The sequence below is a fragment of the Centropristis striata genome, chromosome 5 (genome assembly GCF_030273125.1).
Source record: "Centropristis striata isolate RG_2023a ecotype Rhode Island chromosome 5, C.striata_1.0, whole genome shotgun sequence".
Taxonomy (NCBI): domain Eukaryota; kingdom Metazoa; phylum Chordata; class Actinopteri; order Perciformes; family Serranidae; genus Centropristis; species Centropristis striata.
The window spans coordinates 13,005,224-13,023,648 of record NC_081521.1 but is presented as its reverse complement, the minus strand read 5'-3'; the positions used below and the strand labels follow the sequence as shown (position 1 = coordinate 13,023,648).

At 35.2% G+C, this 18,425-nt stretch overlaps 1 protein-coding gene across 1 annotated transcript in view; it reads left to right on the top strand.

Moving 5' to 3' along the window:
- The window catches only part of slc6a8 (solute carrier family 6 member 8), a 57,187-nt gene that overhangs the window by 23,794 nt on the left and 14,968 nt on the right, over nucleotides 1-18,425 (top strand). Inside the window, exons 4-8 of the mRNA XM_059332264.1 lie at nucleotides 5,420-5,552; nucleotides 12,451-12,585; nucleotides 13,924-14,027; nucleotides 14,654-14,778; nucleotides 18,043-18,155. Coding sequence (XP_059188247.1) covers nucleotides 5,420-5,552; nucleotides 12,451-12,585; nucleotides 13,924-14,027; nucleotides 14,654-14,778; nucleotides 18,043-18,155 — 610 coding nt within the window. The remainder of the gene's footprint in view (nucleotides 1-5,419; nucleotides 5,553-12,450; nucleotides 12,586-13,923; nucleotides 14,028-14,653; nucleotides 14,779-18,042; nucleotides 18,156-18,425) is intronic.

Below are 18,425 nucleotides of genomic sequence, written 5' to 3'. Positions count from 1 at the left end.
CCGATTTTTTTTGCACGCATATTACCTCATATTTGTTCTGTTCAAAAACATGATAAAGACAGAAATGTGACCCCAGATTTGATGCAAACACTTAATTTCAGGGTTTTCCAGAAAACGTCCCTCTCCTTATTTCTTCTGCATTTATTATGAGGAGTCGTGCTAACATAGGTCTATTATGTATTCTGCTGGAACTAATAAGGTCAGGTGATCTTTGTTTTCTGCATAAATACAGGATTCACATGAGTTGCAGGGAAGGTTGTAGAGGGACAAGTAAAGAAGCTTTTAATGAACGATTTACTGCGGATATATAATATAGTCACCATAACCAGAGCTGCAGCACATGGGTTGTCAGCAAATACATAAAATATAGCTGCGAGCAACAATGATCAGGGCCCAAGCTGATTGAGAGCATTTGGATGATTTTTTTCTTGTTTAAATGACAAGAAGAAAAACTTTTCTTTAAAATAAATAATTGTATTCATCATTGAAGCTCTGTTGATGTTTATAAATCTACTTTTTTTATAAACATTTGATGGATCTGATGACCTTCAGTGAAGATGTGTTTCAACATGTAGCTGTTTTTATAATAATTGTCTTCATTGATTAAAACAGATTAATGTATCAAAGTTTTACATTAAAGTCCTTAGACGACCCTGATAAAGTTTCAGGACATTTGACTGAATGGTTCCTGATGATTTGTTGAAAATGTTTTGAGAAAAATAGAAAACAAATCACAAAATTTGACGTTTTTTTAAACAGTAGACCATTGGAGTAAAGATAAAGATGACTCTGGAGATTAAAATGATTAAAGAATTTTGATTCTGGGTCAAAACTTTTTTTGAGACAATAGACCACGTCTTCTAGCAACACACACAATGGTCGTACAAATGTGCGTGCATTGTCAATGTTTGTATACAAATTATCTATCTATAGCAAACTGTTACAATGCCAAGTTGAGACTTTTCTAGACAAATTTTATAATTTCCAAAATTGAAGAATGAAAAAAAAGAAAAACTGAAATCAATTACTAAGGAAGAACTTAAGTATTTATTTTGACATAAATCCTCTTTTTTTATCTTGTGGCGAGAAAAACAAGGGTCAAATAGAACTGAGAAAATGTAGCTTTTCTCATGGAAATGCTGAGTTTCTCGCTCTGCATGTGGGATTCCACTGCCTTGTTCCCTGTCACAAAGTCCAGGGTACGAGAGGCATTCAGTAATTTATTTAAAAGAAATTCATGTCATTATTTTGAGATTCCACATGGCAACATCAGAAAAAAACATTAATGAAATAAAATCATATGTTTTTCACATTTCTAGGATTTTTAAAAAGTTAGATTTAGGGCATTTTAATACAATACAGGCCTTAATTTTAATACAAATTAAGGCCTTTATTTTTCATAAATTTATTCAGTTCCGTTGAAGACTTTTAACAATCCACTTTTTTATATTTTATATCCCTGAATATTGGGTCGAATAAGCAATTTTTTAGCACTTTTGGCAGCAAATAATATTAAGAAGAAAGAAATGATCATGAAAACAAGATGGTTTCAGCGTCAGTCATCACTGCTTATTTAATTTATACCATTTAGACTTTTTAAGTTAATGATTTAATACAAATATTTTATTGCAGAGACTCAGTACGTGCTGAAATTTCACAAACGAAAAATATGGAGTTGAAAATCACTGCTAACGTTAGCAAGCTAAGCTAACTACCTTCCACTGTCTGAGGAAATGCAAAAACACCACAGCATTGTGGTCCCAAATCACTGAGTTGATAAATGATGCTGTGTGAACTTGTTAGAGAAAGCCGGGTCTCTGTTTTAAGTCAGCTGAAGGAAAATGTCCACTCAGAAAGCATTAAAGCTGAGACACTGTTTACACAAATATCTGTTTTAATCTCTTTAAAAATGTAAAGTGACATAAAATAAGTGCAGGATAGTTACACAAGAAGTGTGAAAAGTTCAAGCTGTGGACTGAAAATGTGACCTTTGTGTTACAGTTGAGTTATTATCGTTGTTATTTTTACAGATTATGTTTATTGCAGCAGCAGATTAACCTCCTCCTGGTGTAAATCTCTTGATCCCGTCTGAAACATGCTGCTGTGTTTTCTAACCATCAACATGCTGCGAAACATCAACGGTCCTGTGGACACGGGGAAGGAAATAATACTGTGACATATTTACACAGAGAGAGATTAAAACAACAGATCAAAATGTTATCTGATTTTGTGGAACTTAAGGCGGTGTCTGAAATCATTCATCATGGGCAAAATGACTCACTTGTAGACGCCACTGTTATTGTTGTTGCACAATTAAAACACACTGGAGATGTTGATCTGCTAGTGAACCTTCCATATTCAATAATATATAAATATATATAGATATATAGATAGATAGATAGATAGATAGAGTTGCAAGAAAAAGTATGTGAACCCTTTGAAATTACCTAGTTTTCTGTATTAATTTGTCATAAAATGTGATCTGATCTGCATCTAAGTCTGTTTTTATTGGATATATCCATGAAACATTCATAATGGTGGTAGAAAAAGTAAGTTAACCCTTTATCTAATGACTCTGTTAAGAGTTAATAGGAGTCAAGAATTAGCGAACTTGGAGTCCAGACAATGAAAGGAGATTTGAGTGAGGTGTAGAGATACTTTGACCTGTAAAAAAAAAATGTTCTATTCACAAGAAACATCTGCTCATGTGAACCCTGCCTCGTAAAAAGAGATCTCTCCGAAGACCTGCGATCAAGAATTGATCTGAGTGGAAGACTCAAAGACTTTAGGTATTCACCAGTCCACAAACGGAGACAGTTTAGTACTGTGGCGCCCAGCCAAGTTCACTGCTAAGGCCCAACGTGGAAAGCTCAATGAGGAAAGAAAAATCCAGAGTAACAAGAAGAGACTTGATGGAGTCATTGGAACTGGTTAACCTACCGCCCAACAAGTGTTAAGATGTTAAGATTAAGCCACTGCTTTACAAAAATAACACCACTGCATGCCTGAAGTTCGCCAAACCTTGACACAACACTACCGGGAAAATGTTTTGTGGATTGATGAAACTAAGATTAAATTGTTTGGTAAGAACACGTAGCACTACGTACAGTGTAAAAAGGGCCCCGCATACCAACATGAGAACATCATCCCTACCATGAAGTATGATGGAGGGAGCATTATGATTTGGGTCTGCTTTGTTGCCTCAGGGCCTGGACCACTTATTATCATTGAGGGGGAAATTAATTCCCAGTTTTATCAAGGAATCCTACAGGTTAATGTCAGGGTGGCTGTCTGCGATCTGCAGGACAATGACCTTAAATGTCCAAGTAAATCTACTACAGAATGACTTCAAAAAAGAAAATCCACCTTTTGGAGCGTCCCAGTCGGAGCCCGGACCTCAATCCAACAGAGATGTTGTGGAATGACCTCCAGAGAGCCGTTCACACCAGACATCCTCAAAATATGTCTGAGCTGAAGCAGTTCTGTCAGTAGGAATGGTCCAAAATTCCTCCTGAACGTTGTTCAGGTCTGATCAGCAGCTATCACAAGTGTTTGGTTGAGGTTACTGCTGCCAAAGGAGGTTCACCCAGTTATTAAATCAAGGATTCACTTACTTTTTCCACCAGCACTATGAATGATTAATGGATGTGTTCAATATAAAAAAAACATGACATGTTATAATTGTTTGTGTGTGGAACTTAGATGCAGATCATATCACATTGTATGACAAATTAATGCAGAAAAGTAGGTAATTTTAAAGGGTTCACATACTTTTTCTTGCAACTGTAGATGGATGGATGGAGATATGGATGGATGGACATATGGATGGATGGATGGATGGATGGATGGATAGATGAATAGATTTTAAAGCAGCAGCTCTCTGCAGCAGTGATGCTGTTGTCATGGCAGCTAATTAACTCAACGAGCAGTTAACGAGGTGAAAATGATCGTAAGGTGACGGAGCTCGTTAGTATCTGAACTTTAGGTCAGCAGCTCTGAGTCTCAGAGGAGAGCAGGTCAGGTTCAGATGAGGACAGGTGATTGTTAGAGAGTAAATGAATAAAAGAATGAATGAGTGGTTAAAGGACAGAGTGTAACCTCTCTGATCTTTGTATATTCCAACGTGTACAAACAGCAGCTGAAGGGCCAAATTACTAGATAACTAGGAGCAGCACTCTTAGAATATTAAATAAAGTTTAAAATAGTTACATATGTTGCCCTGTGATTCAGATACTCTTAGTGGTGGGAACGGCAGTTCTTTTCACTGTACTGAATCTTTAAATCCGTTCTTTAAAAAGATAAGTACAAAAGATTTGAATACCAAATCATTCAGTACTTAACTGGAGCTCTGACTGTGTATCAGTACTCACTGAACTAGTTTGCTAACTCAAATTTGCAATAACAGTTTTAAAACACAGAAACTCAAGACTATTAATTGGAGCAACACTAGCGTACCGTATCAAACCTTGCTAGCATGAATTACTAAGTTTAATTTGATCCAAAACTTATTTAAACACAAAAAATACTTAAATATGCAAGATAACTGTGATTACTAACCTCATGCCTTTACGGGGGCTAAAACATAAAAACATTGAACTCCTTGACGTTATTTTTACAGTATAATCTCACTTGATTTAGTTTTCCGATATACAGGAAGTCTCTTTTTGTCCTTTCAAAATAAAAGTGTCCAAACAGGCGACTCTCACAGGGCCCCAGTTCACTGTCTCGTTCAACAGCAGGTAAAACACTGCAGGTAAAATACAAAAAGAAAAAAAGAAAAAAGAAGTGAGGGGCGGACATGAGCATCTCCGTGCGCATGCTACTTAGCACGTACAGTCTGGAGAGAGAGACAGGAGACGGGACGGGAGTTGAGAAAAGAGCGAAACTTTTCAGGAAGTGATTCAGTACGTTTAGTTCTGCCAAGTAATTAGTTCTTTAGAAGGAATCATTCAAGAACGAGACATCACTGGATCCTCTCCAAAATGGAATGTGTGCTGCACTCTTCCACCAAGTTTCATATAAATCAGGCCACAAGACACACACACAAACAAACAAACAAATCGTGTTAATGATAATATTATTATTATTATTGTCATTATTATATAACGCATATGTAAAGAGAGAAAGAATCCTGATTAATGCTATATATATGCACTGAAGAAAACAGAATATTGGACAAAACGCTAACTGTATAAAATAAATGTAAACTGCAGTGCGTGCAGTTATTTCTTGTCTATTATTTTCTGCTAACATTTGTTGCAGGCCGTTTCTGGTATTCTCTGCCACCCTCAACTGATTTCACTGTCCCGCTCCCGTCCACTAACATAATATCCAGTTTACCTGATTCCATGTGCACACAACTCAAGCTTTGCTCTCTGACGCTGGTGTTGGTTGATGTAAATGACGTGTCTCTCTGCAGGAACAAGGTGCTGAACCTATCTTCTGGTCTGGGAGAAGCTGGACAGTTTAACTGGGAGCTCATGTTGTGTCTGATGGCCGTCTGGGTGATGGTTTACTTCTGCGTCTGGAAGGGAGTCAAGTCGACTGGGAAGGTAACACACACTTTTATATGTCATACATTTATAAATAAGAGTACAAATGTATACTGTTCCAGACAGCTGTTGGTTTCCATTAGTTTCTTCGTAACATGAAAATCTCTAAGCTCACTTGTAGCCTTGTTCAAATGGGTCTGATGTTCATGAAAAGTGATCCAGGCACAATGCATGGCAACCAAAACCTTACAAATATGAAATCATAAAATAAATGTCCAGATTAATCCTATGGTTTAATCAAAATGTACACAATGTGAGTGTGTTATCAAGTCTAGATCACCCCAACGTCATTATTACAAGAATATGAACTGAACATATCCAGTCACATCTTATTATGATTATTATTTGATAGTCTATTATCCTTTGGGGGACCAGATGGGAGCTGAGTCCCCACAGTGGTGGTGTGTTAGTGAGTCCCCAGAATGTCAGTAATACAAGAATATGGACACATCTTGATTTCCCACATTTTACTTTTTTTTATTTTTTTTTTATGTTTGCTTGTTTTTTAATCCTGTTTTATGAAGCACTTCAAATCTTTGGAAGAAATATGCAATCATTATTTTAATTTGTATTACTTATTATCCTGTCGGGGACCAGATGCGAGTGGAGTCCCCACAGTGGTGGTGTGTGAGCAGGTCCCCAGAACGTCATAAATACCAGAACACATCCCCTGCTCTTACTCACTGAAGCGAGCAAACAGCTGGGGTCATTACAGCCAATTACATAACACCGCTGAAGGTCAGAGGTCACCTGACAGCCGAACGATCAGCTGCATTGTGTCGATAACAGAGAAAATATAAACCAGTCAAAGCCTCTGTTAGTTTTGATTGTATTTTAGTGATATTTCTTCATTACACCACCTTGAATCAAACTAGAAGAAGAGGGAGAAAAAAAAGTGTGACTGCTCCTTTAAAACTACAACCTTCAGACAAGTGTAAAGAAAAGAGGCCGTGATTCACTGCTGTGTGTGTGTGTGTGTGTGTGTGTGTGTGTGTGTGTGTGTGTGTTTCATTGGCTCGTGACGATGAGACTCGTACACACTGCTGTCACATGGCCGGCCCTAAGCGTTGTCATGACAACGACAGGAGGGGTGGTGGTGGGGGGTTTGGTGGGGCGGTGAGGTGGCAGGCTGTGATTGGTCCTCCTGTGGGAGGGCAGCTTGACTGCAGTGGGACGTGACTAGAGAGTCACACAGAGAGAAATACTCAAGTACTGTACTGAGTGTGTACTCTGTGTTCTGTACGTGTACTGAGAGATGCATTCCATTGTGTTATTATTATTATAATTAGTAGTAGTATTATAATTTATAATTTTCATTTAATTTTAATTCGGCCTTTATTTAATCTCAAGAAATGATTTTAAATGATGTCATGGGTAAAAATGCGTCATAAAAACACACAATGACGTTAAAAAGAAAGCAAACAAACAAACATTAGAACAAACTAAAATTATTATTTTTTTGCCCTTATTGTAAAAAAGACGTGATGTGATGTGATTTAGTTAGTTGTCAGGTGGACAATGTGCAATGTTACATTTATTATTCATGGAATAAAAAGATGCACCAGATTTAGTAGTAAGCTCATTTCCATCTTGTCTCCCTAAAAACAAGTAGATGCAACAAAATACAGTTCACACTCCAGTTTACATGCAGCTGTGCATCCTCTGATAAACGTAACATGTTGCCATGTCAAATATGGACAAGTTGAACTACTGCATATGGCATTTTGCAGCATTTCATGTAATACAATTTTTTTTTTTAAATACTTTTTTTCTACATTTTTCTACTGGGGTAGATGACTTGTTTGTAGCATGTGAAAAAGTTTGCCCTCCACTTGTCCTGGAAGATTTCAGTTTACTGGACAAATCTAAATTCTCTGTGTTTACTGGTCTTCTAAACAACTAATAGGCAGGTTATATAAAGAATGACATCTTTATGACATTTAGATATATACCATTTTGTATTGAAAAGTAGCTATTTTTTCTTCAATCTCTAATAAAAGAAGTGTGTCATCAGACTCAAGGGCATAATACCACTAGGTTAAAAATACACACGATGTTGACACAGCAAAAAAAGAGCACTACCTTTGATCATGGAAAGAGCATGTTGCCGACATGGCCGATCCGACACACTGAGGACCGTCCATCTGGTGGGCAGGACCCCGTTCCTATCTGCAGTAGAGAGGGTGCAGCGAGCACTAATTAGCCCACAGTCTGTATAAATCTTTGTTTCTTGATGAAACTGGCAGAACAAATGGTGGCAGCATCTGCTCTGACTCACAGCTAAATTAAACCAAATCATTTCGCTTTCTATAGAACTTATCTAAGATAAAATATAAAATTGCATAAAAACTCTTCAGAAACAAACAAAAAAACTCTCTGAGCTGAATCATATAATTTTTACTTCTACTCGGAGTCCCCGAAGGGTCAGAAACAAACTCCAAACTTAATTTATATTTCACTCGTGAAGAGAAAAACTGTTTCAGTTTTTTAACGTTTTAACAGTTGTTGTACACAGTATTTACCATTGTATAACTTTATTTACTGTTTTGCTGTTTATGAAATAATGCATTGGATATCTTGTCTTTGTATTCAACTGTCACAGAGGATTTACAAATGATTGCATTCTGGTTTTATTACGTTTTTTAACAGCGTCCCAACTAATTTGGAATCAAGTGAGTTGCCAGATTTAATTTTAATCGAGCAGTCCTTACTTTCCACTATCTGTAGTGGAAATTGGAAAAAATGAAGAATCAGAATCAGCTTTAATGGCCCAGCACAATGACACACACACACGCACAAGGAGTCTGTGTGTGTGCATGTGTGTGTGTGTGTGTGTGTGTGTGTGTATTTGGTCTCACACAGCGTTCACACGGCTCTCAGTACCAACAGAAACAGTTTGTGTTGTCGGTCATCAGCAGGAGGCTGAAAGCTGAGCGGACGAGAGAGGCCGAGACACACTGGGGAAAACTAGAGAGAGTCCATTCATACATCACTGTCTGCTGAAAAAACCTTTATCTTTTACACACTGCAGTCACGTCCTTATCTCATATGTTTGAAAAAACATTTACCGATATGACTGAGGCGCCTACAGCGTTTTTAAAACCACGGATCAATTTCCATATCATGTCTTCTTTTATTGGTGGAAAGAAAACATCCAAAATACACATTTAGCTGTTTAAAAGTTACCATTACATAATGTCTCATTTACATATTTAAACAAACCATTTAAGAACACTTCCAATAAAAACATAAGACTTGTTTTACTGTTACAATCAACTGGAGAAGTTTCATGGTGACATCTCCTAGTTTTCCCACATTTTTATACTTTTTACCTGAAGTGTCATCTCTTAATTAAAGTAGCGTCTGAGTTAGAAAACACTATAAGTAAAAACAAAAATAAAGTAGTGCTGTTATTAATAATAATTAAAGTTTAAAACATTTCAACTACAATTTAATACAACCAGGCACACAGAGAGAACTGAGAATAAAAAATCTTTTTTACATATACTAAAACATTAAAATATGCTGGTTAATGATTCTGTTTTATTATTTGATTTACTGGATCAGTTTTATAATTTTTTATCGTTTTATAACACTGAACTTAACAACCTCACTGTGTCATTGTGTGTGTGTGTGTTTCCACATAAGTGTCATCTCTTAATTAAAGTATGGTCTAAGTAAGAAAACACTATAAGTAAAAACAAAAATAGAGTAGTGTTGTTATTAAAAATAATTCAAGTTTAAAACATTTCAACTACAATTTAATACAACCAGGCACAGAGAGAGAACTGAGGATAAAATACAAAACCCCATAAATATAATAAAAAGAGTGAAATAAATAAATTAAACCAATCAAACATTTAAGAAGTAATAAATACAATTTAGCTGTAAAATATTATATCTTTTTTTATATATATACTAAAACATTAAAATATGCTGGTTAATCGTTTTATAACACTGAACTCAACAACCTCACCGTGTCATTGTGAGTGTGTGTGTGTGTGTGTGTGTGTGTGTGTGTGAATGTGTTTGTGTGTGTGTTGTGTTTAACCTGAGGCTGTGTGGGATTCTTATAGAAAAATGTCTCCGCTGTGATTTGACTGGAGCTGGACTCCACCTGGGACCAGTCAACATTCCTCTGTGTGTGTGTGTGTGTGTGTGTGTGTGTGTGTGTGTGTGTGTGTGTATGTGTGTGTGTGTGTGTGTGTGTGTGTGTCTCAGCAGGTCTCATCTCCTTTTATTTCCTCAGATCAGGTTCATGTTTGTCTTCCTCTCGCGGCTGCTTTTCTTTATCTGATTCTCACAAATGGAACTGAGACCAGAAAGTTTTCATGTTTCACTCGTTGACCGCTGTGAAGGTTTGGTGTCAGAACTGAGAGATAGTTATATAAAGCTGAAGAGTGACAAGATCATCATGATGGATGACCTGAGGCTGAATTTAGTATTCCTGATGATGACCAGGGGTTAGCAGCCTTTAATAACAAAAGAGCCATTGTTGGCCAGAACAGAGAAGCATTTGGAATAGAGCTGCAAACTTTATTTTGAGTCATAAAAATGAAGATAAACATTACTAATGAGCATTTATTAATGTGATTTTTTTTGGGTCAGAATGCAGCGAGGACCCAGGAGCAAATTGGAGGCTGAAGAAATATCAAAAGTTAGCCGAGAGAAACTAGACGGAAGAAAAAAGTAGACTTGAACTTGGCTAAATGTCGAGGTTAATACGGCAGGCCGTAGACTTTCATAAGCTATAGGTGCGTTTCCACTATACTGCCCTACAAACAACTAAAAATCAACTCCTTGATGTCTGTTTAATCTTGTGAAAAAGTTTTAGATTTCAATTTTGCTTTATTTCAGAGAAATAATTAATATAAAAATTGCAGTAACTACAAAACTACAACTCAAAACCAAAGCAGACAGCAGTAATTGCACTTACCACGGTCTGATTTGGATATATATACGAATTTAAACATAAAATCAAAGCAACCATAAGTTAATTACTTTATAATATTACGTCTAAAATACACAAATCTTTGAATAGAGTTGTTAAACACTTTTATATACACTTATAACAAAATCAATTTGAAAATGTTTATTCACTGAAAACAAAATATAAAGCTGAAAGAAGACAACAACATTATAGTTACTGAACTCTGTTTATCATTACTATTAGAACCTTTTACAGCAAAACCAGAGTGCAGTAACTACATTTTTGTGGTCAAGGGTCAAATAAATAGTCATGACTTTTAGGCATAAAAATTACATCATCAATACATGTAGAAATAAGTGTCATATCACTGACCTGAACCCATTTGGCTGGCAAGTTAAAAAACATTACAAAACTTTAAATACGTTTTTCTCAGTTTTACCAGTTTATACTGCAGTTTGGCTTTGTAGGGCAGTGTAGTCTACCCAGAATGAGGCGGGTCTCCCTCGCCAAAACACCCCTAATTTGAATGTGAGCGGCCCTAGCGGACATTTTTTTGTCCCTGTAGAAGAGCGGGGCCGTTTCTCTCCCCTGAAAAAAGCCTGGTTGCTGATTGGATAGATCGCTGAGCGGGCTGTGTCTTAGTACTCGAAGCCACAACAACACGCATTTTTAAAAGCCGGTTAAGTAGTGAGTTGTCACAACAATACTTCAAACTTAATAATCACCGCCATGTGCATGAACCCAGTGACAGAAACACAGCAGCTCTGCTCCTCCCGTCTCGGCGTCTCCTTCTTTATACGTTTGACGCCTCTACCGTGTTATATCTGTTGGGTAGGTAACGTTATGGTCTAAACTGTCGCTAAGAGATAACTCGACGATGGAAAACCATACGTCGCCTCTTGAGTCTCGTACATCCCTTTTTTGTAATGGAGACACGACAAGGGAGCGGAGCGTCCATTTGAAAGGGCGTGGCCTGGATCTCTCCCAGCGGCCACTTTTTACCCTGATGGAAACACGCCTTATGATGCACATTTTAGTTGACTGACATATTGTATTTAATGCTGTTTATAAAACACACATTTTGTAATACGAATATACAAAATAATACCCCTCAATATTGGTCTTTTTGTTTTTAATTTTTTAATAATAATAACAACAATAACATTGAGGAGAATGTTGGTGTTAATATAGGCAGTAAACAAGGAAATAACATTGTAATTGTTATTATTTTTGTCATAAATATTTTATTGATCCCAGGAGGAAAAATAGGTTACATTACAGTTGTGTTTACTAGGCTGCTTTGCGCCTGTATTAATGATTAATGAAATAAAATGAAAACAAATTACTGTTTCTTTCCGTATGATTGGCCTGAGGAGCCACATGGCTCCAGAGCTGTGGGTTCCTACCCTGAGCCAGACTATAATGAGCCTACAGACTCGCTAGTCCACCTCTGTAGGAACAGCAGGATGACTACGTAGACCAACACACTTTGATATAGTTATTGCACGACAATTGACTGATGTTTTTTTTATTGCAAACAACTTTTTTCTTGCTATGCCACACAGTGTAATACATTTTAAAATTATTTTGTTGTTTTTTAATGATGTTTTAAAAAAATGTTAATACACTTTAAGACACAGGCAATGCTCTACAGTTAAAGCCAGGCATCTATCAGATGGTTTTTATTCCATGTCTCTATCTGCTACAGCAGCTGAGAAATAAATGACTCAGGAAACATTGATATTCTGTGCAGGTTTTGGGAGGTTGTTTTAAAAACAATGCCAAGTTTTTCTAAGATGACTCAGGTCTTAAAAACACTTAGATCAAGTTTTTGTGACATTGTTTGTAATGTATGGATGCATGTGTGTCTTATGAATAAATGTTTGTTAAAGATTAAGTGAATGTATCAACTACAAGCGAAGTCATGTGTTTTATGATGACGTGTGTGTGTTCTGTTGTGTGTTTCAGATTGTGTACTTCACGGCGACTTTCCCCTACGTCGTCCTCATCATCCTGCTGGTCAGAGGCGTCACGCTCCCCGGAGCCTACGACGGCATCATGTACTACATTAAACCTGATTGGTCCAAACTGGAGGAGGCCCAGGTCAGTTCCTAAATTCTGCAAATGAGCCATTAGAAACAAATAACCAAAAACCTTCTGGACTCTGTTTGCCCTGCATGTAAACAACAAAAACACACCTGCAGTAGGTGGTGTCACAGAAAACTAAACATAGATCTTCAAGATATTAAAACATTTTTAAAAAACAAACAAACAAACAAACAAAAAAAACCCTCAATATGGGCTTTTTGTTTTTACATTTTTTAATGTTGAGAATGTTTGTGTTAATGTAGATAGTAAACAAGTAAATAACATTGTAATTGTTATTATATTTGTCAGAAATATTTTATTGATCCCAGGAGGAAAAATAGGTTACATTACAGTTGTGTTTACTAGGCTAAATAAAAAAATGTAGATATAGAATTTTTTTTAAAGAAAAATAGAAATAAGTATGTGCATTGTACTACAATATATAACAACAATATAAATGGAAAAACAAGTAAGAAAAAAATGTAAATGATAATAATACTGAAAATGGGACTTTGTTTGAGTTGGTGAAAAAATAGTACAAATAAGAATATTACTTGAAATGTACAGTATAAATTGTGTGTTATTAAAAGCTGAGGTGGTGGAAGAAAAAAATAAAAAAATAAAGTAAAACCTAAATAATTAAATAACTTGATCAAAGAAAGGGAGAATCATTTAAAAAAAAAAAAAAACATACATATATATACGTACGTACGTATATATATATATATATACGTACGTATGTACGTATATATACGTACATATATATATATATATATATATATATATATATATATATATATATACAGTACAGGCCAAAAGTTTGGACACACCTTCTCATTCAATGTTTTTCCTTTATTTTCATGACTATTGACATTGTAGATTCATCAAAACTATTAATGAACACATGTGGAATTATGTACTTAACAAAAAAGTGTGAAATAACTGAAAACATGTCTTATATTCTAGTAAGCAAAGGGTGGTTACTTTGAGGAATCTAAAATACAAGACATGTTTTCAGTTATTTCACACTTTTTTTGTTAAGTACATAATTCCATATGTGTTTATTCATAGTTTTGATGCCTTCAGTGAGAATCTACAATGTAAATAGTCATGAAAATAAAGAAAAACGCATTGAATGAGATGGGTGTGTCCAAACTTTTGGCCTGTACTGTATATATATATATATATATATATATATAAATATATATATATTTTTAAAATGATAAATAAAACTGTTTCACCTCTTCTTCTGTTTCCTGTCCAAAAAAAGCAGAAGTTTTAAACATGTAAAAAGTTCAGATTCTGACAAACAGCAGTCACACACCGTGACCTTTGACCTCTGCCTTCTTTTAGGTGTGGATTGACGCCGGCACTCAGATCTTCTTCTCCTACGCCATCGGGCTGGGCGCTCTGACCGCTCTGGGCAGCTACAACCGCTTCAACAACGACTGCTACAAGTACGACACACACACTTTTATCTTTCTTCTCTTGGGAGGACCCTCATTGACATAATGCCCAAAACCCTCACCTTTAACCTTTGAACTTTAACCTTTAACCCCGAACCTTACCTTCACCCTGAACCTTTAAACCAAGTCTTAACCTTCAAACTAAATTTTAGTGGATTTTATGTGTCTTATTTTTAGGGCCGGGACTTTAACGCATTAATTAAGATTTAAGAGTAATTAATTACACAAAAATTAACACGTTAAAAAAATTGACACATTTTAATCGCGGAACGTTTCCCCTCTGGATGAGTTTCAGGCGGACCGATTATACTGGAGCACATAATTACAATGCCTCTAATTAATTAGATACATTTTTTGAATCGAGTCCCGGCCCTACTTATTTTATATATTTGGTGTATTATTTACTATTTTCCTTTAATGGATATTTTGAATTGCTTCTTATATTATATTATATTATATTATATTATATTATATTATATTATATTATATTATATTATATTATATTATATTATATTATATTATATTGTGTTTTTTTTTCTATTGTTATTATGTACTGTTTTGCTTTGATGGGGCCTCCTAGTGAATCTAATGTGCGTCCTGTCTCTCTTGTCCTGCAGGGACGCCTTCGTCTTGGCTCTGATCAACAGTGGAACCAGTTTCTTTGCTGGTTTCGTTGTGTTTTCTATTCTGGGCTTCATGGCTGCTGAGCAGGGAGTCGACATCTCGCAGGTCGCTGAGTCAGGTAAAAATACAGACACCAGCTGTTCCTCTCAAACACTCACACTGAGGTTTTAATGTTTGTGTTCTTATAATAAAAAAATGTTAAGTTATTAAAGATGTTATTCAACAGCAGCCGCTCAGTTCTGTTTGGCCTACATACCATTAAACCTCAGAGGCTGATGAAACAAAAGCTCTTTATATCCAGTCAGAGGTTAAAGCTCCCACTTTGTTCTGAACACAGAAAAAACAACAGGGATGAACGGGACAGGAGCATAACATCAGTTAAAAAGTGCATTAATTGATTTAAGAGGACATTCCCACAGCTGACATCATATCAGCTGCTGAAACCCAAAAAATATATGACTCAGTGAATAAAGTAATGCATATATATGCATATATAAATGCATCAAGAGAAATCAAATATAATATATGTATATATATATATATATATATATATGTAGATATATATGTGTATATATATATATGTTTTTTGTGTATATATGTATATATATACATATATATACATATATATGTATATATATGTATGTATATATATATATATACATATATATATATACATACATACATATATATGTATGTATATATTTATATATTATGTATTATGTTACCTTTACATGATGGATTTATTTATATATATATAAATGCATCAAATGTGTGTGTGTATATATATATATATATATATATATATAAAAATATTAACAAATAAATAAAATGATAAATTAAGAAAATAATATAAATAGTCTTAATACTGCCATGCCATGCTTCTTTTCCACATAAACAAGGATAATATTAATAATAAAATGAATAAAAGAAATATTGAATAAAGAAATAAAATAAAGACATGCATAAAAAATGTCATGAGAATAATAATTTCCATATAAACAAGCAAAATGTAAAAATTAATAGGAAATAATTAATTAAATAAATGAGATAGAGTAAGTCAAATAATGACATTTGATCATTTAAATAATAATAATGACATAACCTCTAATAATAACACACGACCCCTGTTGTAGCTGAACTATATGTAAATGTGTGGAGAGTTGTGTAACTAAATCAGATTTGTAAATGTGTAAAAAAAACAAAAAACATAGTCAATAATGATGATAATAAACGTTCCTGCAGGCTGATGTTTTCATATGCAGGACTGGACGTGTGTGTGTTGTGTTTTGTGTGTACAGTTGTCCGCCAACTGTATGTTTATTAATAGCACTGAAGCACATGACGTGACATCACAGTTATATTTAGTGTCTCCCCAGAAGGCGTCATGCCGCAGCGCTCACACCGCCTCATTCACCTTTATTTCCTCCCTCTCTTTGTTCTCTGACGCTTGGCTCCTCCTCTTTCATTCATCCATTATTTTTATCGTCCACCATCATGGTGAGATTTTCACGACATTGTTTGACTTTAATAAAACATCCTGCGCATCAAGCTGCAGGCTGAAACGTGCACGAGTCATTTCCTGCAGCACTCAGGTCTGTTGTAAAGAAAATAGCATCAGACTGATGGCGTACGTGACAGAGAATCAATGTGTGTGTGTGTGTGTGTGTGTGTGTGTATGTGTGTGTGTGTGTGTGTGTGTATGTGTGTGTGTGTGTTTGAAACAGACAGCAGTTGCTTTAGCGTGAGGACAAGAACCTTTTTATTTAATCTTGTTGCAAAAAGAACAAAAGCAAATCCAATTTACCCAGACACGTTTACAATGGTTTAAAGTATTAGCATCTGTGTGTGTGTGTGTGTGTGTGTGTGTGTGTGGGCGCAGTGTTAACTGAAGGATTATTTAAGTGAGCCCTTTCACCTCATGACATGTGTCTCATGTTTATTTCATGTGTCTTGGCTCTGCAGTAATTGTGTGTGATGCTCCTTTAATCTGTCCATAGTTTAAAAGCTGTTAAAGTAAATTTGAGCGCTGCAAAGCTGATTGGATGAGACACCTGTCAATCAAATCAAACATGCTTCCAAGCATCCTCCTCTCTTAACGGCTCAAAAAGCCGGTATGTAACCTGCTTCAATGACTTGAAACGCAACTAAAGAGTTTGATTTATGGATTTAAAAATAAATAAATAAATTTGAAAACAATGGTCAGACTGTTCAGGATCAGAACTTGAGGAGAATTTTTGACTGGCGATTGTGGATTTAATGTGTTTTTAATGCAGCTTTCCTTTAAATCTGTCGGGTTGTTTGATATTATAGTATTGCATGTCATTAAAATGTAAACAAAACCCAACAATGACAAAAAAAGTAGTTATGGTATGTCATAAATCAAAAGTGTAATATATCATTAACATTTTTCTAAATTATATAGTAAGTTAACATTTTTTTAAAGTAGTATAGTATGTCATTAAAATGTTTTTTAAGAAATCAAAGTATACAGTCATATGAATAAAAAATATATATAATCATATATTATGTTAAAAAAAGTTAAATCGTTAAGTCATAACCCCTTCGACATTTCTAATATAATGTCCAAAAAAAGTCTTAGTAAATAATAAGTCATGAAAATATAAGAAAAAAATGGTATTTGTTTATTTTAGCTTTTAATCACAGTACAGTTTGTGATGAAATTAAAATAAATAAATAAATAAATTAAATAAAAAAAATCATAGTATGGTTTGTCATAAAAATCTAAAAACAGAAAAATCATAGTTTAGGATGTAATTTCAAAATATCTAAGGTTTTTGAAAATCATAGTATAATATGATATTTAAAAAAAGTCCTAAAATCACTGGAATGTTCAATAACATCAATTAAAAAAAACATATATTTATGTTTTCTTTTTTAAACTTTCTCTTAACCAGGGAGCAAAATATTCCTTAAAAAACAAACTGAGAAGGAAATCAGTGTTTTGTGGCTCTGGGTACATCCCAGTTCTCTTATTCTATGTCTCCTCTCTCCTCGTCTGGTTTCCTGCGTCTCTCCATGCATCAGTGGGCGGGACTAAGACGCACGGAAAAGACACAAGGGAGGAAAGCAGGGAACAATAAAGGAACATGGGATGCACCCTCGGTCTTGTGTTCACTCCACATGGATCTTCAAGGATGCAGAATTCAAAAGACAATAAATAAAAAAAGTCAGACCCAAACAGTCAACCTTGTATCGTTGTGAGATATTTTGATATATTATTTATTTTGATATATTCATTTTACTTTTCATTGCCTTATTTTATTTCATAATGTTACATTTGAAGTGTGTTGTAGTTTTTTTTTTTAACATCTAACGAGTGTGTGTGTGTGTGTGTGTGTGTGTGTGTGTGTGTGTGTTTCAGGTCCAGGTCTGGCCTTCATCGCGTACCCGAAGGCGGTGAGTCTGATGCCGGTGGCTCCGCTGTGGGCGGCGCTCTTCTTCTTCATGCTGCTGCTGCTCGGACTGGACAGTCAGGTGATCAACGATGCAGACTTTATTAACACTGAAAAAACAACACTACAGATTTTGCTGTGTATAATTTTGAGTTGGTGAGTGTTGATTTTGGAGTTCACTTGTGGTGCAGTGGCGGTTCTAGACCAGTTTTACTGTGGGGGCCAAGGAGGGGCCAGTGATTAATCAGAGGGGCACATGAAAAATCGTCAAAATGATATTTAAGCATTCAAAACCTTTATTTTAGCTAAAAGTCTCATATTTGGAAGAATTACATTGATTGAAACACTGAGA